Below are 20619 nucleotides of genomic sequence, written 5' to 3'. Positions count from 1 at the left end.
CCTAAGAAGAAGATGACGAGATAATATCCTCAAACAGATATAAATCGTATGATTCCACCGTCGAACAATATATAATATTGTGCAATGTTGTGCATTAATGAATTTATGTACAGCAAAAACGAGTAACTTTATCAAAAATGAATCTTGATAATGAAAGATAAAGACCAATAGCAGTGAATGATAAGAAAATAAGATGCTAAGCGATTAGCAAGTCAGGGGCCCAAATTGTGACGGGCAAATCAATCTTTCCTGCAGTTATAGATCATGGAAGTAACGGCCATTTATCAACTAGGTTTACTAGGTTACTAAATAGGGGTAACTGCAGGACAAACTGATCTTTGGTGAACAGCAACCGCACCCAACAAACAAAGTTATCAGTATGTTAACAACATGAAAGTGCTTGTGATAACTTTCGTTTTGTTTTATTTTCTGTTTTCTCCTTTTTCTCTTAGTAATCGACCATGAGATAACACGTATTCCTTACGGTCGCATATTTTCCACTATCCAGTCCATGTAGCTCGACACACGCGTGTAAATTCCAGGCACGCTCTCCTCACCGCAGGATTTAACACCGGCAGAAACAATACCGAACTGAACAAATCTGGCCCCTGAAATGTCTACACTAAAGCCTAATGGTCCACCCGAATCTCCTCGACAAGAGTCGACCTGGTTTTCGCCACCAGCACACATTTGCCAGTCTTCCGAAAGCATAACGTTGAGGAAGTTGTCCCTCATTCTTTGTTGGCACTCCGGTATCGGGACGTTTTTCAAGACTGCCTGTAGAAGAACATCGGAAAGTGCTTGTTGCTCGGTCGTACCCCAGCCTGTCAGAATATATTTTAGCAACGTCTTTCGTCGCACGTCCTCGTTGACTGGCAAGCAAATGGGTTTAACAGAATCTATCCGGAAACAACGAACAATTATGTATCAAATATTTATTCCAAATGTGACTGTGAAAAATTTAGGTTAAGAATGTTGTCTTACCAGAATATTCGGCTTCTTGGGCCATGCGGATAAGAGCTATGTCATGCCGGAATTTAATGGGTCGGTTGTATTCTTCGTGCACGACAGTAGATTCTATATCAACGTCAATAGCTGGATCTGCACATTCCTGTTCACCGTCGCTATACACGTGGCAATCAACAGGCTTTAGTTTATCGTGCTCGCCTAGGCGCACTTTAGACCTATTGTGAAGAAAAGATGTAATTAATAATATTGCTGCTATATTTGATAAACCTACGAAATAAAAGTTAAAAACTTCCACCTTTCAAACTGCTTAGCTTCTTACAATCCAACTACAGTTAGTGCTCGTTATTCGTTGTGAAAAGGCCCTCCGGTTGTGAAATGCACAGTCACCAGACAGTAGGATCAGCTCATAGCAAAAAAGAAGAGGAGCTTTCAATTTCAACACTGATTGTTGAATTAGGCATTATTTTAGCCACATAAGAATATTAAGAAATCACCCTTAATGAAATATCACGTATCTGGAAAACCCTTCGGTTTTACTTCGTATACAATCAAAAACTTGGCTTTAATTGAAAATCTATGAAACCTGTCTACCTTGCATATCAAATCAAGGTAATTTGTTGTCTGGTTTCAATTGTTAGTTGATACAAATGTTGTTTATCAAAACGCAAAAGGAATAACAACTCAAACAAATGGCTGTAGTAAAACTAGTTCCACGACCTTCCAAGCAGTCAAAAGTCTATCTGACCTCCGATGGCTTATCTATGAATTAATAGTTTCACATGGCGCGCGAAGGAACTCATGACTACTTACAGCTTTAGAGTGCTCGATGTTCGCACGCAATGTGCTGCCGTTAAGACGTAGCGGTTATTGATCAGCGATCCCCCGCAACCGTCCAGCAGAACACCACCCTTTTCGTAACGCAGCAGCACCATCCACGGATATTCGAAGACGCGCGTTGCATTGGCGTTTGCTATCCTGTTGATGGTGATCGTGCCACAATTTGTCTTTGGCAGAAGTCCCCAGTTTAGCGGGGGACGCACGCTACTCGTCGGAACGACAAGCGGAGCCGCCGCAGGAGCAACTTCTACAGGCTGGCAGCAGATGCTACGCTCCACTCCAGGCAAAGTGCAGGCAGCGCGATTAATGTAATTCTGTACGCCCCTGGACGGTGGTGTTGGTGAATTAATGATGTTAATAATATTTCGACAGCGTTCAATTGGCACACAGAATCCGCTCTGTTGTGTTGGCGTCATGCAAGACGGGTCATTTTCTACATGGAGTACAATACAAACAACTTGACATTAGCACAGCACTACCTCAGGATACCCAACCCAAGTTTTGCGGCCTTAAACCGAACACTTACGTGATAGAACACTGTATAGGTGAGTGGCTATCAAAAGCAAGGTAAGCATAACTTTGAAAGCCATATTTTCACCACACCGAGTAAAAATAATAAAGCTGAGATTAAATTCCAGCTATATTCTCTGGGATCGATTTTTCTACTAATCTTACACCCTGGGGCACATAAGATGCCGTGGATTCCTCTCCGTGGATTCGGGGATCCACAACACAAGAAACCCTTTCCGCGTAAAGCACAAACACCGAATGATCAGTCGATCAGTCCGGAGGATCGTCCGGAACCACTTCGTCGGTCCATGATACGCACACCGGTCCATCAAGCACAATGGGAATGGAAAGTGGACAACTTTTTCTGTAAGTATAGTCTTACTATTTCCAGCATCAATTGATGATTTTTGCAGTGGAATCAGTTCTTTAGTATTATCTTCGTAGTTCTACCAGTGGTGTCCAGTAGATCGTGAGTTCCTTGCTTCCTACTATCCCTCTTCTAGAATAAATGGCCATATTGTTGCAAGGCCAGTGTGGAACAAACACTACACAACCGGCAGGCGCCGCATCACTCGATTATCAAGCAATCGGAAGATGACCCCTGCCAAGATGAACTTGATCGGTCAGTTCAGCCGCAACAGGACCCGACAATGCCCGAAGTAGCGGAGTCGTAGAAACATCACTTCTTCGTGCCGAGGGACTATGCTAATTTCGCGTTTCGTATGGGAATTCCCACGGTTGTCGTGTAATAAACACAAGCAGAGTACTTCATCATAGACAGATTCTTTTGGTATTAGTGGGTTTGAGAGAGAAAACATGTTGAGATTGTTCAATATAAAACATCGCGGCAAGTTTATTGTTAATGATAAGGTCTACAAAACCCCAAAAGTTTATATGCTCCACTTATTTATTCGCAGCATACTAGCCGAAGGAAGTGAGCTATTATATATTTATTTATTTGAGTCTATGGTGAGCTATAATCTGATATGAAAACCTTGGGATTTAACACACAAATCTAACACACAAGGCATAACACTGTTACACGAAATTAGCATAGTTCCTCGGCACGTGGAAGTGATGTCTCCACGATTCCGCTACTTCGGTCAACATCGGCCATTTTCGGTGGTGCTGCTGCGGCTGAACTGACCTGTTCTTCTTGACAGGGGTCATCTTCCGAAAGTTTGATAATCGAGTGATGCTGCGCCTGCCGATTGTATTGTGTTTGTTTCACACTGGTCGTGCAAGAGCATGGCCATTTATTCTAAACGAAGGATAGAAGAAAGCCAGGAATTCGCGATCTATTGCGCGCCACTGGGGGTACTTCGAAGATGATTCCGCTCCAAAAATGATCAGTAGATGTTGGTATTAGTAGTATTTTATGAAGATTTGATTTGGTGGTTTACATAGTAGTTGGTCAATACGCTCTTACTGGGTAGTTTTCTGCTATTCATGACGTGAAACTTTGAACCTGTTTAGTGAAACTTTGAACTTTTATCTATTAAAGGTCTTGACATCATTTCGGAAAGCAAATGTTATGTGTAGTAGGAATGTTGAATTGAAACGACAGTGCCAGTTAAAATGACTGGTGTGGTATATCTGGTGTTAAGAAGTCTCATGTTGGTTTTTACTTCTAAGCACGATTGTCGGTACCCATCCTTCCATTCAGAGCTGTCCATTTTTAGAATTTCAGATTTTTGATTGTTTATTCCAAAGGCGAGACGATACAAGTGGGGTTTTAAGGAAAGGTAAAAAGTATTGGAGACATGTATTTTCTTTGTATAGATCCTTCCATAGATCCTTGTTGAATTTTATTGAAGCGTTATCGTTAGCAATAAGTTCATAAATTGGCGAGTTTTTAAGCTTTGAATGATTCGTGTCTGATTTGGACGAGTTGGACCGACGAAGTGGATCCATGGCCGCGCGCACTGTTTCCAAAGTGGCGGACAGGTCAACATTGTGGAATGCCAGCTCGGCCTTCTGCACACCGAGGTTCACTGCCGCCGCAGCGGCTATTGGCCCGGCTAGCTTCTCAATGTTGCGGCGAATCTCATCGCCGTCGATTCCACCACCAACTCATTGTCTACTCGGACGGCCATTTCACGAGTTTTCTCACTCGCCGTGCCCGCACCACACGCAGATGCAGACGCACCATATCACTCCGGCAAATCCTTCCTTACATCCGCACATGCGTTAGACGATGTTGTCCACGAGGACTCCAACATTTAGCCACATGCTCGAACGAAGAACCTCCTGTAACGCAATTGGCGTGAAGACATCTGAATTGGAACCTTAAATAAGTCAATGTTTTTAGGTAAAAAGATATTATGCGTCATTTGGTGTTCATTTGCGATGCACTCGAATTCAAAAGCAAAAACAAATATGCATATGGTGTTCACATGACTCAGGTTCATGTAATTTACATTTACAAAGAAATAGAATATGGCACACTAGAATAGCAAGGTTAATATTATTTATTCGCTAGAACATTCAATATCAATTATCGGTTCTTTTTGGGGTTCTCTTCCTCGATGCTTTCTAACCGACGAGCTTCATCGAACTTAAAATCGATGGGTTTATCATAGCCCATAATTTTGATGTAGTGCGTCGGATCTGGAAACATCTGTGGATCGACAAACATGGCCTTATTCTTCACGATGAACGTGGTAAATAGTCCACCCATTTCCGGTACCACGACGTCTTCTACTTTGAAGTGAGTCTAGAAACAAAGGCAATAGTTAGAAATCTTCTGCCGACGTAGATTGAAAAAACTTACCATTTCTCGTCGAAGGAAAAAAGTTATCGTTACGGCAGCATACTCTTGTTTCCTTGGGTCGTAGTTTAGTTCTGTGACATATCGCTTTGTAACCAAGTGCAATAAAATCGGCGTTATGAAGGTGAAGAAACCAGCAAATCCGCATACCGCTACTATCATTGGCATGCCACCAATTTTGCTGGCTTGCTCAAGTAAAATCGGCTGTGCCAATATGCCACCTATGCTAGTGGCCAAAGAAAACACCTTTACAGCTCGTATCTGAGGTGTCAGCGTTCCGTAGTACACTCGAGTATCTGTTTCATTGCTTCCAGAGTTTCCGGCTGTACAAAGTGCGCGAATACTGATGCTGTGGAGCAATTGTGGTTCACTAACGACCTGCCGACTTTTATAAGCGTGTTTTTTTAGAGAGGTTACAGACGGATAAACGCGGGTTGTAGATATACATCGCGAACCAATTAATCGTAACGAAAACATTCTTTCTACTTTCCCCAGAAACTTAAAATCTTTTGGACCGGCACTACGATTTTGATGTTCAACGCAAAATTGTATAACCAATGTTGTCATTTTGCTGACAGCTGACAGCCTAGAAATCATTGCCCAAAAGCAGTTGTAGTTTCCCCCGGTAATGATTGGTCGCATGGCTGACGTTGGCAGCTGAATCCAAACACTGTAACAATCAATCCTACGATATAATTAGAAAGTACAGCAACACAAGTTAATTGATCTACAAATCGTTTTCGAAGAGTATTAAGAATTATTGTTTGTTTTTGGTAGGATAAAAGCCCAAAACCAAAACGCCCTAACCAAACCAAGCGCTCACGCACACTATGATGCGGGCAACCGGTTACCCGTGCAGGAAATTAGTTTGACAGTTGAAATGACCGAGCTTGCTTGCGACTTTCCGTAAACGTTTTAACGTGAAACTTTTTCGTATGTGAAATAGAATTTTGTTAAATTTAAAGAAACCGTGCACGTGCGGAATGAAGCATAGGGAGAGCGAGTAAAAACCATCACCGGTAGTAATTTTTTTTTACTCTGCCCCCTTGTTAGACCTTTGCCTTTCGTCAACAGTCTGACCGAACAAATCAGTGCACAGTAGGATACGGGTTTCGCCACATCTGCAATAAACTGGCCATACAATGCCAAAACTACTATTCCGTATAATAGTAATATAGTATTCCGCATACGGAGGTTACTATTCCGTATACGGCGGTTCGGGTTGCATACAATTTTCCTGCACGGGTAGATGAGCGGTGGCGGCGACCAATGTTTATAAATCCTTGTCCCGAGCAAAAGTAGTCGTCATTTCCCAGTGCTTCGACTGCCGAGATCGGTCAACACTCCCCCGTTGTTGTTCGTATTGTGAAACTCTCGTGTTTTAACGTTTTGTTCTATTGTGTCAGCTCTAGCGCACTGCTACTAATCTTCATTCGTCTCCAGTGTTGTGACAGTGTACAACCAACAACTCCGAAACATGTCGCGCAATCCGGCCGAGAACCAGCTGAACCTCTTCAAAGAAGCTCAAAAAGTGAGTAAGAGGCTTTCATCTAATGGTTAAGTTGACGTTAGCCGTGGACTTTGAAAAGGGTTCATCGAACAAGCTTTCTTAACAAAAATCGTCAGGCTCCCCTTTTGTCTTGATCGTGTATCGCAACCATCAAAATGGCATCAATCGAATGTAGCGAATAACAAATGGCGATCACTATCTATCATTGGCGACTCATATCATCTCAGCTTTGACTAAATCAGTAGTAAACGACGCATCACTGTTGCTGAACTGCATGGGAAATAAGGTGGCCACACGTTAAGCCGTGACTGCTAGGGATCTTGCACCGGTAACGATTGCGATCAGTAAAAACCCGTCTTCATTTAAGTTGTTACTAAAAGCTAAAAAAAATCGTAGCAAGTCCGAGGAACGAGAAGCGAGAAGCGAGAAGCTTGCTAAGCCAAATGGCTTGAGCCATTTCCGAATGATGTTTTTTTATGAATTTCTTCATTTGTCTAAAACGATTATTTCGTGCAATAAAATGATGCAATGATGCACTGTCGAGGACGTATCTTTGCCCCTTCAGTGCAAGAAACCGGCGTCCGAATGTAAATATCGCTTGAAGTACATTAGGACTCGGAGGGGTCGAGTGCTACTCCATCGAACCACGCCATGTTTTGAGCAAATGTTTGCCAAGCCGGCTTCTTTCCGCTGCACAACACACCCGTTCCGTTCCGGTACGATCGCCTCACTAGAATGATTTGCAAAATGCAAAACTAGAAAACCAAGTGTAGAATCAATGTGGCGAGGTGAACCACGGAGTCGAATTCAAATGCTTAGTCTATTTAAGGGACGATACAAGAGCCAATGATGTTTTAAATAAATATCAACGTGCAAACCAACGTGCGTGGCAACTCGCCGCAACCCAGAGGAATATCTGTCGGAATGTTTTCATATTTGGACACTAATTTCGAATTTATTCATACAAACTAATATCAATAGACCTACCGATTTCACTCATTGCTATGGGTTAATACAAGGCCTCAAAATGTTCGCCTCAATCAGTAGGTTTAGTTTGCAGAAGATGCACTTAAATTTCGTCATTCATGACAAGGTGCGTCACTAAAGGGGAAATAATTTACACTTGAGCGTAACTGATGACTAGTTAGTACTTACAGTACTTCTCGCTCGAATCATCGACGATCACGCGAATCATTAGTACTCATTAGTTCATTCATTATGGAATGCCCTTCACATCGCCTAAGAACACGGCGTCCATCGTACATGCATCGATCAGTGATAAATACAGCGATAAATAATTGTTAGTATGCCGCGCAATGAAGAATTCGCTTTTTCGCTATAGTCTTGCTTTTAGCATGATTTCGAGTGGCTAAAAGTGGTATATGTTATGTGAGCGGCATGTGTTCAAACATGTTTTTCAAAGCGTATCACGCACCATAAAATGGTTCGCTAAAAAACGACAATAATAAATATCAAAAATTTGTCGAGTGATAAATGGCGATGTGCAAACGCATCGCGCAACAGATACTTATTGTCCTCTCTCCTCTCAAATTGTCCTCTATAATTACTTTATTGATTTTCGATTCGGAATGGTATTAATGGGAACAGTTTCCGCCACACCCTAAAGTCCGGGTCATTTGCGGAGTTGTCGTTTGCTCTATTTGTGTATTGATAAAAGTGTGTGATAACCCAATTCGATTTGGTGATTAACGGTCACTCGACTAAAATGGGTGTTTTAACGAATTTATTACTATGAAACTCTTACATAATGCTTGACCAATTATCTGTCGTTCGAAATAAAACGGCAACATCTAGGAAGCACTATATGTGGTATATATAGGACTCACACAATGGCTCGCGTGATGGTTTATCACCCGCGATATGCACTTGCGCCCCGATCACCACGGTATCAAAGTCCCAACATCAATACGTGACTAGCAGTTATCGACATTGAGCAGCACTCAGATAACGCCAGCACAAGCTCCTCAAATCGATCGCAGTTGTACGTCTACATGGAACGGAACTGAGACAGAGACAGATTTGGGGTCACCTTCATGAGCAGCGAAGAAATGAAAATAAAATCCAACATACAAATCATTGTATTTCTGCCTGCACACCCTGACGCACAAATTTGATAATTGACCATTGACGTGGGGGGGGCGTCTTCGACAGTTCCTGATAAGCGTTAACATTAACTCTCGTGAGCTACGGCTACGAAATTTTTATTCGTTATGCTTAATTAAAGTTTAGATTGAAAAGTGATAGTCACACATCCTATGAACCCCTGGACTGCACCAAAAATAGTACGAAATGCATTTCGGAGGCTAAGCAATGGAACATTTTCATGAGTAGGAAACACGAAAAGAGTAATTGAATATCTTTCTGACCTGTCTTGCAACATGAGAACAACAAAACCACACAAAAACCAAATCGACAAAAGACATAACATTTAACAATAAGATTATGTTTGTATTTCTTTTATAGTACTTTGCATGAATGTTTTACTACCATTCCACACACCCTATTCCTTTTTCTAACACCGGTTTCTAACCAGGTTTACAACATGTCGTAAGATAGTTCTGCCTGTGTCTGAAAATGAAAAAAAACCCAGCTAGAATTGCAGATAAACTGCGGAAACCTCGCTTTAAAAAGAACGCAAAACTGACCTTCGTTGAAAGGCATCGAAGCAAACGATGCCACGTCGCAGTAATTTCCAAGCTTCAACACTCGCGACCCCTGGTACGACAACCCACCGCAAGTCGCGACGATTTTGTTAACTATTTTTGCATACGAGTCATGGCGCATCATTTGGTTAGGTTTTTTCCAACTTTGCACACTACTCATTTGGAACCAATTATACTTTGGACAGTAATAGTGCTTCCGAACAGCGAGAAGGTACTCTAGTTGTTAGTGATTTGGTTTTTAATCTTTTCACTCTGGTGTGCGGTTTTCGAACTGACAATCAGCTATTTGAGTGTTGCCCAAGACTTATCAACCAACTTTTTTCCAAGAAGGTTCTAAACAGCCTCCCAATGCCGTCGTCTTACTGGTATGGTGATTATGGAGCATGGTAATAAACTTAACCAGTAATGCTTGCGAATAATTTTGACTCGTAACTGCGCATTGTGAAATTTGTTATTGCATGAAAGCTGTAAAACATGGAGATGTTTCTGCAAATCAGCACATGCAAAATAAAACAGCAATAAAAGACAAATCCGGCGTGAAAAAAGTGCACGATAACAACATACATAACAAGACTGATAAGAAAAGGCTCTTGGACGCTTACGCAGATCGGACGATCGTAAAACTCGAGCCGGTGATTGTGGCGAGCGACCGCATTTTGGTTTCAAAATGTACCCTTCAAGACGGTTTTTGTTGACTTTCATGAAGAAAAATCTCCAATGTGCAAACAACGTCATGAAACGGAAGCAAAATGGTGAATGCAACCCACGGGACTCGGCGAAGACCGGTTTCTTGTCTGGTCCGGAGAAATATTTCGGCGCACGTAGAACCGGTATCGTCGGACCTAACTCGTTGCGAACATAAAAGCTCTTTATATATAGATATTTTTTTCTCTTCCTTTTCATCGTTTCCAACTCTGTAAAGTGTTTACGAATAACATGTTTACCGAGCGAGTCGTTTATTCGCGTAGAAATTCGCATTCAGTGCACGCCACCAATGCTCGTTGATTGTGTAGAGTACGTGGCACCATTTGTCTGAAACAAGAAATCAACATTTATTAACCAACATTAATGAACATTTATTAACCACCTCATGGTTTGTTCTGTCTAGGGTCATGAAAGAACAACATGAAACTCTAACCTGATCGACGAAATGTGAACTGTTAAACGTCCTTACATCACGCCATATTTTGGTTCCTCGTTCGATCGTTGCGCAACCATCATCGTCCAGAGTCTGTTATCTGTTATCTTTCATCTGTGAGCACCTAAGCCAGAAGAATGTTAACATTGCTGGCCGCGAGCATTTCTTGATGTTTTGTCCATTTATTTTCATTTTTCCATTTTTCGTTTGCTTCCATTTGGAAGTCCATTTGTCGTTGGTACGCTTAGTCCGCCGACTTGATTTATTGGCTTTGATGAGTTGCATTGTTCAGTTCTTCTGAAAAATCTTTGATTTTCGTTCAGGACAAAACCAAGTGTACAACCAGCAATGGTGCTCCAGTCGGTACGCACTCCGCAACAGTTACGGCCGGTCCCCGGGGACCAGTCCTTCTGCAGGATGTGCACCTAATCGACGAGCTGGCGCACTTTGACCGAGAGCGTATTCCGGAGCGTGTCGTACACGCCAAGGGAGCCGGAGCGTCCGGTTATTTCGAAGTAACGCACGACATTACCCGTACTGTGCGGCCAAGCTGTTCGAGACGGTCGGCAAGAAAACGAAGCTTGCCGTCCGCTTCTCAACCGTCGGTGGAGAAAGTGGTTCGGCAGATACGGTGCGCGATCCTCGCGGTTTTGCCGTTAAGTTCTATACCGACGATGGCATCTGGGATATGGTCGGTAATAATACGCCCATCTTCTTCATCCGCGATCCGATACTGTTCCCCAGCTTCATCCACACGCAGAAGCGCAACCCATCGACCCACCTTAAGGACCCGGACATGTTCTGGGACTTTATGACCCTGCGCCCAGAAACGACGCACCAGCTGCTGTTCCACTTTGCAGACCGCGGTATTCCGGACGGCTACCGGTTCATGAACGGCTACGGCTCGCACACCTATAAGTTGGTGAACGCCGACGGTAAACCGATCTACTGCAAGTTCCACTTTAAAACCGACCAGGGCATCAAGAACATGGATACCAAGCGTGCGGACGAGCTCCTCGGTTCCGATCCGGATTACAGCATTCGCGATCTGTACAACGCGATCGCCAAGAAAGAGTTCCCGAGTTGGACGCTCAAGGTGCAGCTGATGACATTTGAACAGGCAGAAAAGGTGCCGTTCCATCCGTTCGATCTTACCAAGATATGGCCGCAAAGCGAGTTCCCGCTGCACCCCGTCGGACGTATGGTACTAGATCGCAATCCAAGCAACTACTTCGCCGAAGTAGAACAAGCGGCGTTCGCTCCGTCGAATCTGGTGCCCGGTATTGAACCATCGCCGGACAAGATACTGCAGGCACGTCTTTTCGCTTACGCTGACACCCACCGTCACCGTATCGGGGCGAACCACCTGCAGCTGCCGATTAACTGTCCTTACCGCGTGGCGACGCGCAATTACCAGCGCGACGGTCCCATGAACAGCACCGACAATCAGGGAGGCGCTCCGAACTACTTCCCCAACTCTTTCAGCGGCCCGGAAGTATGCCCGTATGCGCGTAAGCTGCAGAATCCGCCGATGCACGTATCGGGCGATGTCCAACGTTATGAGAGCGGGGATGATGATAACTTCTCGCAGCCGGCTGTTTTCTATCGCCGCGTGCTGGACGATGCTGCGCGTCGTCGCCTTGTCAACAACATGGTTGGCCATCTGCGGAACGCGTCTCCGTTCCTGCAGGAGCGCGCAGTAAAGAACTTAACCATGGTAGACGCTGAGTTTGGACGCCAGTTGACGGAGGGTCTAAAGCTAAAGCGTACCTCAAACCTCTAAAGGAGGAAATAGCAGTGAAATGGCCGGTGTAGCATGGATATGGTGGCGATCACTTTCCGACACACACTTGTTGGTCATGATATATTTTTCCTGATTATTTTTCATGTTAGAGTTTTATCTTTTGTATCTTTCGTACGGCGGCCGCTTCAAGCAAAATGGTAGTCAACGATCTATAAAAAAATCTATATGCCCTTCTTTCTGCTTGCAATTTTGTTACTGCTGTATTTACTTTAATAAAAAAACTGCAAAAACAGCTAAACTCTGTTTTTCTTTGGGTTTTCTTAGCACATGAACTAACGAATTATTCAAATGATCGTGATCCAATCTGGATTCTCTTTTTCATTTGATTATAAGACAAAAACGGCTTAATATTTTTCTGCGGTTAAACATTTGTTCGAAAGGTCGCCCATTAAGTCGACCTTTTTTTTGAGTACATTTTTGATTGTATCTGGTCTCTTATCTCAGCTGTAGCAATTTGAATTTGGGCCTTGAGGTCGTCAATGGTTGTTGGTTTGTACTGGTTATCAAATCACAACATCTTGGAGGTCAATTCACAAAACCATTTCTTCTGATTATTCGATTTCCGAAGATGGGGTGCAAAATATCGACTGTGGCTGACGCTGTATGGAACGTAGCGTCGTCTTGTCGAAACCAGATGTCGCCTGAGTTTTCAGCTTCAATTTAGGGTGCATTGGCTACCCTTTCACGACGTGTGGGTTTTCCGAACCCCAAAAACAACAATTTGCTTCCTAACATAACCACCGAGGAGGAAATGAGCTTTTCAAGTGTTAAGCTTTAGTAAGTGTTTACGAATAACATGTTTACCGAGCGAGTCGCTTATACGCGTAGAAATTCGTATTCAGCTCACCCCAACATTGCTCGTATATGTGTAGAGTACGTGGCACCACTGGTCTAAAACTAGAAACCAACTGAACATTTATTAACCACCTCATGGATTATTCTGTCTAGGGTCATGAAAGAATAACATGAAACTCTAACCTGATCGACGAATTGTTAAACGTCTTAAGATTACGCCATGTTTCGGTTCCTCGTTCGATCGTTGCACAACCGTTATCGTCAAGACTCTGTTATCTGTTATCTTTCAGCTGTGAGCACCTAAGCCAGAGGAATGTTAACGTTGCTGGCCGGGAGCATTTCTTGATTATTTGGAAGTCCATTTTTCGTTAGTACACTTAGTCCGCGTGCTTCATTTATTGGCTTGGATGAGTTGCATTTTTCGGTTACTCGATGTTGTTTACTCGGCGTCCTCCACGTAACCCCGATGATAAGTAAACCCACCCTTATTTGGTTGATGATAATGGTGCAGGGTAGAAATCTCTGAAAATTTGACAAAAAAAACAATGAAACGAACGTCATGGCAACAATAAACGAATGCCTTTCCAGGATTTTGATTTCGAGAACGAAAACATCTTCTGCTCCGTAATGTGCTTTAGTAGCGTAATCGATCACTCGGTGGGTATGTTTACTAAGTTGAGCTAAAATAAGTATAACTTATGCAAAACTGTCGATTGAGAACAAGGGAAAATCGGCTGGTGATCTACAAAGTGCGCACGCCATTCTTACGGAACGCTGAGCAATCTAATTACTGATAGGAATTACGGCAATGTTTACTGCCCGCAATGTATACCATGCGAGCCAACCGTGAAGACCTTTGCGGTTTCTGGGCGACCCCATGGGGCGCGATCGTTGGAATTTTAGTATGAAGCCATGTCTGCGTGGTAGACCAAGGTTATTCGTTAGACTATTTGCCGCACCAATTGCCCCTTCAACCCTGGCTTTCACGATCTGTCCGCGAACTGAATGTTTTCGATGCCGACGAATGCTTTAAAGAGAATCAGAAGGAATCATTGATCAAGTTCATACACGAACAAGTTTTCTATGTGAATATTCGTGAAATGCCATCAAGCGAACTTTACCCCTAAACCTAATTCAACCAACCATAGGCCTCTCATCGTTCTAGATCGTTTTGTGTATTTTCCCACTAAAGAAAGTTAATGAAGAACTCACGCGTCACAGAATTTAGCAGGCAAGCGTTGGTGCCTAGCAGAAAATCAACACTGGCACCAAGCACCGTCACGCTTGCTGAACGGGACCGGTTTAATGATCGCTCATATCCATGATCCGGATAAACATAATCAACCTTCCACCGATCTATAAAATGGCGCATAGTTAACTTAAACTTGCGATTGATAGTTGATTTCTTGATGCGATTTAGTAAATACTTCCTGAAACAGTTTTGCGAAGCTTCCAATATGATTAACGATATTTCTGTTTATTTACCGATACCCATCGCTGCGTGCAATGTAACGGATGGTCGCGAAAAGCGCTGGCGAATGAGTTAGTCACGGCCTGGCACGTGAAAGTTGTACTCAAACCACTCTTTCAACAGCCACCACCTGGATACCAACACAAATCTAGTATAGCGTGTATCGCGCACAGCAGAATGAAACGAAAAAATAGGGCCAATACGGTAACGCTACAATCCACAACACAGTTTATGGGTAGTATCAGGGGTCAAGCGTGTAACCTCTATTGGTCTTTCGCCCTAACGGTGCTTGTTTTAGAAATGGTTGATAGTTTGGTAATCTAACGCCAAGACCATTCGCGTTTTAGCTATTCTTCTCGCAATTACAACAAAATTATCTTCAATAGTGACCTTAACATCGCTCAATAAGTTCGCAGGATGACATATAGATGGCGAAACAAATACAGAATCCTTATGATTTTTAGACAGTACCAACCTTCAAACGATATCTGTCAAAGTTTCATGTCATTCGGACTATTATTTACCAAGTTACAGTGTGAACAATTCAATCAACTTTTGTAAATTGAAAAAAATGGAAAAATCAGAATTTCGTGTGCTCATTAAGCATTGCTTTGTGATGGGAAAAAATACCGTGCAAACTAAACAGTGGCTTGACAAATGTTATTCGGACTCTGCTCCATCGAGGCAAATGGTTGAGAAGTGGTTTGGTGACTTTAAACGTGGTCGTACGAACACCGATGATGCTGAACGTTCCGGTCGCCCAAATTCGGCAGTTACTGAAGAAAACATACAAAAAGTCCACAAAATCGTCTTATCCGACCGCAAATTGAAATTGAAGGAGATTGCTGAGGCCGTAAAGATATCAGAAGGCAGTGTGTTTACCATTTTGCATGAACATTTGGGTATGCGGAAGCTTTGTTCGAAATGGGTGCCGCGTTTGCTAACACCGGACCAAAAACAACAACGAATCGATGATTCTGAGGCATGTTTGGCCCTATTTAACCGTGATAAAAAGGATTTCTTTTGTCGCTACGTCACAATGGATGAAACATGGATCTACCACTTCACTCCTGGGTCAAATCGGCAGTTGGCTGAGTGGACACCAGCCGGTGAAAGCCGCCCAAAGCGCCCAAAGACTCAAACTTCTGCTGGCAAGGTTATGGCCTCCGTATTCTGGGATAGTCATGGTATATTGTTCATAGACTATCTTGAGAAAGGTAAAACAATCAACAGCGAATATTACATGGCATTGTTGGAACGATTGAAGGCTGAAATCGACGTAAAACGACCGCACATGAAGAAGAAAAAAATTCTCTTTCATCAAGACAATGCACCGTGTCACAAGTCAATGAAAACGATGGTGAAAATGAATGAATTGCACTTCGAATTGTTGCCCCATCCACCATACTCGCCAGATTTGGCCCCCAGCGATTATTGGCTGTTCTCGGATCTCAAAAGGATGCTCCAGGGAAAGAGATTTGGATCGAATGAGGAGGTCATCGCCGAAACTGAGGCATATTTTGAAGGGAAAGATAAATCGTTCTACAAACATGGTATCGAAAAGTTAGAGAAGCGTTGGACTGACTGTATCGCATTAAAAGGAGACTGTGTTGATGAAAAAATACAAATTATATCAAAATATTGTTGTTTTATAAGCTATCCTACGGACTTATTGAGCGATGTGTTAAATCGGAAACCAGAACTGTCATAAACTAAAAGGAGTTTGGCCCCGTTGATAGAGGTCTTGGGTTCAATTTCCGATACCAGCGTGAAAGGGGGGTTAGCGCTGGGTCAACAACCCTGCCTGTAAAAAACACACCGTTACAGAAAGCAACAGAGATAAGCACTGTCTCAGATGCAAGCTGCGCAGACCAAGACCGCTCGGCGGTTGTAGCCGGTTAAGAAGTGAAATTAATCTGTGTCACAAAATAAAAAATCTGTTAAACTACTTTAAGATTCCACTAGAATATTATTTTTTCCTGGGCGTTCGGTCTAATAATCTGGAAAATCTTTGTTTTTCGTTTTCCCATGCAGGACAAAACCAAGTGTACAACCAGCAATGGTGCTCCAGTCGGTACGCACTCCGCAACGTCTACGGTCGGCCCCCCGGGGCCCAGTTCTTCTGCAGGATGTGCACCTAATCGACGAGCTGGCGCACTTTGACCGAGAGCGTATTCCGGAGCGTGTCGTGCATGCCAAGGGAGCCGGAGCGTTCGGTTACTTCGAAGTAACGCACGACATTACCCAGTACTGTGCGGCCAAGCTGTTCGAAAAGGTCGGCAAGAAGACGCAGCTTGGCGTCCGCTTCTCAACCGTCGGTGGAGAAAGTGAACATCGCTCAATAAGTTCGCAGGATGACATATAGATGGCGAAACAAATACAGAATCCTTATGATTTTTAGACAGTACCAACCTTCAAACGATATCTGTCAAAGTTTCATGACATTCGGACTATTATTTACCAAGTTACAGTGTGAACAATTCAATCAACTTTTGTAAATTGAAAAAAAATGGAAAAATCAGAATTTCGTGTGCTCATTAAGCATTGCTTTGTGATGGGAAAAAATACCGTGCAAACTAAACAGTGGCTTGACAAATGTTATTCGGACTCTGCTCCATCGAGGCAAATGGTTGAGAAGTGGTTTGGTGACTTTAAACGTGGTCGTACGAACACCGATGATGCTGAACGTTCCGGTCGCCCAAATTCGGCAGTTACTGAAGAAAACATACAAAAAGTCCACAAAATCGTCTTATCCGACCGCAAATTGAAATTGAAGGAGATTGCTGAGGCCGTAAAGATATCAGAAGGCAGTGTGTTTACCATTTTGCATGAACATTTCCTTTGCATGATTTTGCATGAACGCCCAAAGCGCCCAAAGACTCAAACTTCTGCTGGCAAGGTTATGGCCTCCGTATTTTGGGATAGTCATGGTATATTGTTCATAGACTATCTTGAGAAATGTAAAACAATCAACAGCGAATATTACATGGCATTGTTGGAACGATTGAAGGCTGAAATCGACGCAAAACGACCGCACATGAAGAAGAAAAAAATTCTCTTTCATCAAGACAATGCACCGTGTCACAAGTCAATGAAAACGATGGTGAAAATGAATGAATTGCACTTCGAATTGTTGCCCCATCCATTATTGGCTGTTCTCGGATCTCAAAAGGATGCTCCAGGGAAAGAGATTTGGATCGAATGAGGAGGTCATCGCCGAAACTGAGGCATATTTTGAAGGGAAAGATAAATCGTTCTACAAACATGGTATCGAAAAGTTAGAGAAGCGTTGGACTGACTGTATTGCCTTGAAAGGAGACTATGTTGATGGTTTTATTTGAAAGGTTCATTCAAGCAAATTATATCAAAATATTGTTGTTTTATAAGCTATCCTACGGACTTATTGAGCGATGTGTTAAATCGGAAACCAGAACTGTCATAAACTAAAAGGAGTTTGGCCCCGTTGATAGAGGGCTTGGGTTCAATTTCCGATACCAGCGTGAAAGGGGGGTTAGCGCTGGGTCAACAACCCTGCCTGTAAAAAACACACCGTTACAGAAAGCAACAGAGATAAGCACTTTCTCTGATGCAGGCTGCAGGCCAAGACCGCTCGGCGGTTGTAGCCGGTTAAGAAGTGAAATTAATCTGTGTCACAAAATAAAAAATCTGTTAAACTACTTTAAGATTCCACTAGAATATTATTTTTTCCTGGGCGTTCGGTCTAATAATCTGGAAAATCTTTGTTTTTCGTTTTCCCATGCAGGACAAAACCAAGTGTACAACCAGCAATGGTGCTCCAGTCGGTACGCACTCCGCAACGTCTACGGTCGGCCCCCGGGGCCCAGTTCTTCTGCAGGATGTGCACCTAATCGACGAGCTGGCGCACTTTGACCGAGAGCGTATTCCGGAGCGTGTCGTGCATGCCAAGGGAGCCGGAGCGTTCGGTTACTTCGAAGTAACGCACGACATTACCCAGTACTGTGCGGCCAAGCTGTTCGAAAAGGTCGGCAAGAAGACGCAGCTTGGCGTCCGCTTCTCAACCGTCGGTGGAGAAAGTGGTTCGGCAGATACGGCGCGCGATCCTCGCGGTTTTGCCGTTAAGTTCTATACCGACGATGGCATCTGGGATATGGTCGGTAATAATACGCCCATCTTCTTCATCCGCGATCCGATACTGTTCCCCAGCTTCATCCACACGCAGAAGCGCAACCCATCGACCCACCTTAAGGACCCGGACATGTTCTGGGACTTTATGACCCTGCGCCCAGAAACGACGCACCAGCTGCTGTTCCTCTTTGCAGACCGCGGTATTCCGGACGGCTACCGGTTCATGAACGGCTACGGCTCGCACACCTATAAGTTGGTGAACGCCGACGGTAAACCGATCTACTGCAAGTTCCACTTTAAAACCGACCAGGGCATCAAGAACATGGATACCAAGCGTGCGGACGAGCTCTCCGGTTCCGATCCGGATTACAGCATTCGCGATCTGTACAACGCGATCGCCAAGAAAGAGTTCCCGAGTTGGACGCTCAAGGTGCAGCTGATGACATTTGAACAGGCAGAAAAGGTACCGTTCAATCCGTTCGATCTTACCAAGATATGGCCGCAAAGCGATTTCCCGCTGCACCCCGTCGGACGTATGGTACTAGATCGCAATCCAAGTAACTACTTCGCCGAAGTAGAACAAGCGGCGTTCGCGCCGTCGAATCTGGTGCCCGGTATTGAACCATCGCCGGACAAGATGCTGCAGGCACGTCTTTTCGCGTACGCTGACACCCACCGTCACCGCGTCGGGGCAAACCACTTGCAGCTGCCAGTTAACTGTCCTTACCGCGTGGCGACGCGCAATTACCAGCGCGACGGTCCCATGAACAGCACCGACAATCAGGCAGGCGCCCCGAACTACTTCCCCAACTCTTTCAGCGGCCCGGAAGTATGCCCGTATGCGCGTAAGCTGCAGAATCCGCCGATGCACGTATCGGGCGATGTCCAACGTTATGAGAGCGGGGATGAAGACAACTTCTCGCAGGCGACTACCTTCTACCGCCGCGTGCTGGACGATGCTGCGCGTCGTCGGCTTGTCAACAACATTGTTGGGCATCTGGGGAACGCGTCTCCGTTCCTGCAGGAGCGCGCAGTAAAGAACTTAGCCATGGTAGACGCTGAGTTTGGACGCCAGTTGACGGAGGGTCTGAAGCTGCAGCGTTCCTCAAACCTCTAAAGGAGGAAATAGGAGTGGAATGGCGGGTGGAGAATGGATGTGGTGGCGATATTTGTCGTGCTTTCCGACACACACTTGTTGGTCATGATATATTTTTCTTGATTATGTTTTATGTTAGAGTTTTCCTTTCGTATCTTTCGTGCGGCCGCTTCAAGCAAAATGGTAGGCAACGATCTATACAAAATTATGTACGAGTACACTCTTTCTGCTCGCAATTTTGTTACTTTTGTAATCGCTTTAATAAAAAAAAAACTGCAAAAACAACTACCCTCTGTTTTTCTTTGCGTTTTCTTAGCACATGAACGAACGAATTATTCAAAGAAATATTTACAGATAACATGACGGTATTGTGTGCAATTCTCTCACTAGTTTGCAGCTATAAAAGGTCTTTTCTTTTGTCTAGGTTCCTGAACGCTTTTTCGGACCCATGATGTCCAAGCTCCAAGTTGTTCGTTTGACTCCTCGTCAACTCCCAAGAGTGGGGATGATGCTCAGGTCGCTGTCCGCCTCTTATAGACTTTAATTTTCCTACCGTTTTAAAGAACGATTTACGATTAAGATTAAAGAAAGAGAACGATTTAATCAAACAGCCGTCCGAAATTCTCACAACACGCCCAATCCTTACTCTTGCCTCTTGACTACATACGTACGATAATTGACTAATATAATAGTAATCGGTACATTTGAGAACCACATTTGACATTATAGGAGTTAATAGTCGTATGCTGAGCTGGAATTTTATTGGCACTCTGTTTATTATGTCGAATTTTAATTTGATGCACAAAACCCAAACGAAACCAACTTAGAACACTAAATATTAATGTTACCCATTATTAATCTGGTTTGGTTGTTTCGCTAGTTTCAACTTTCCTCTCGGTCGCTGCGCAGGTTTTTTTTTAACAAGGAC

General features: G+C 43.7%; 3 protein-coding genes across 3 annotated transcripts; 1 reads left to right on the top strand and 2 right to left on the bottom strand.

Annotated features, from left to right (window-relative positions):
• Positions 1–405: 405 nt before the first annotated feature.
• LOC128268709 (serine protease easter-like) lies at positions 406–2522 on the bottom strand. The gene is made up of 4 exons (XM_053005901.1): positions 2333–2522; positions 1780–2239; positions 985–1184; positions 406–899 (listed from the first exon to the last, which is right to left on the bottom strand). The coding sequence occupies exons 1-4, from the start codon at positions 2394–2396 to the stop codon at positions 481–483; spliced, it is 1143 nt and encodes a 380-aa protein (XP_052861861.1). The 5' UTR covers positions 2397–2522; the 3' UTR covers positions 406–480.
• A 2281-nt stretch (positions 2523–4803) lies between these two features.
• On the bottom strand, positions 4804–5612 carry LOC128267540 (transmembrane protein 70 homolog, mitochondrial). The gene is made up of 2 exons (XM_053004396.1): positions 5090–5612; positions 4804–5032 (listed from the first exon to the last, which is right to left on the bottom strand). Exons 1-2 carry the CDS (start codon positions 5561–5563, stop codon positions 4814–4816), a joined length of 693 nt encoding a protein of 230 aa, XP_052860356.1. The 5' UTR covers positions 5564–5612; the 3' UTR covers positions 4804–4813.
• Positions 5613–6406: 794 nt separating this feature from the next.
• LOC128267539 (catalase-like) lies at positions 6407–19976 on the top strand. Its single transcript, XM_053004395.1, has 2 exons — positions 6407–6617; positions 18252–19976. Exons 1-2 carry the CDS (start codon positions 6564–6566, stop codon positions 19710–19712), a joined length of 1515 nt encoding a protein of 504 aa, XP_052860355.1. The 5' UTR covers positions 6407–6563; the 3' UTR covers positions 19713–19976.
• The last annotated feature ends 643 nt before the right edge of the window (positions 19977–20619 follow it).

This window comes from Anopheles cruzii, chromosome 2 (genome assembly GCF_943734635.1).
Source record: "Anopheles cruzii chromosome 2, idAnoCruzAS_RS32_06, whole genome shotgun sequence".
Classification (NCBI taxonomy): Eukaryota; Metazoa; Arthropoda; class Insecta; order Diptera; family Culicidae; genus Anopheles; species Anopheles cruzii.
Note: the sequence above shows the minus strand (reverse complement) of the source record. Positions and strands in the feature narration are given on the sequence as shown.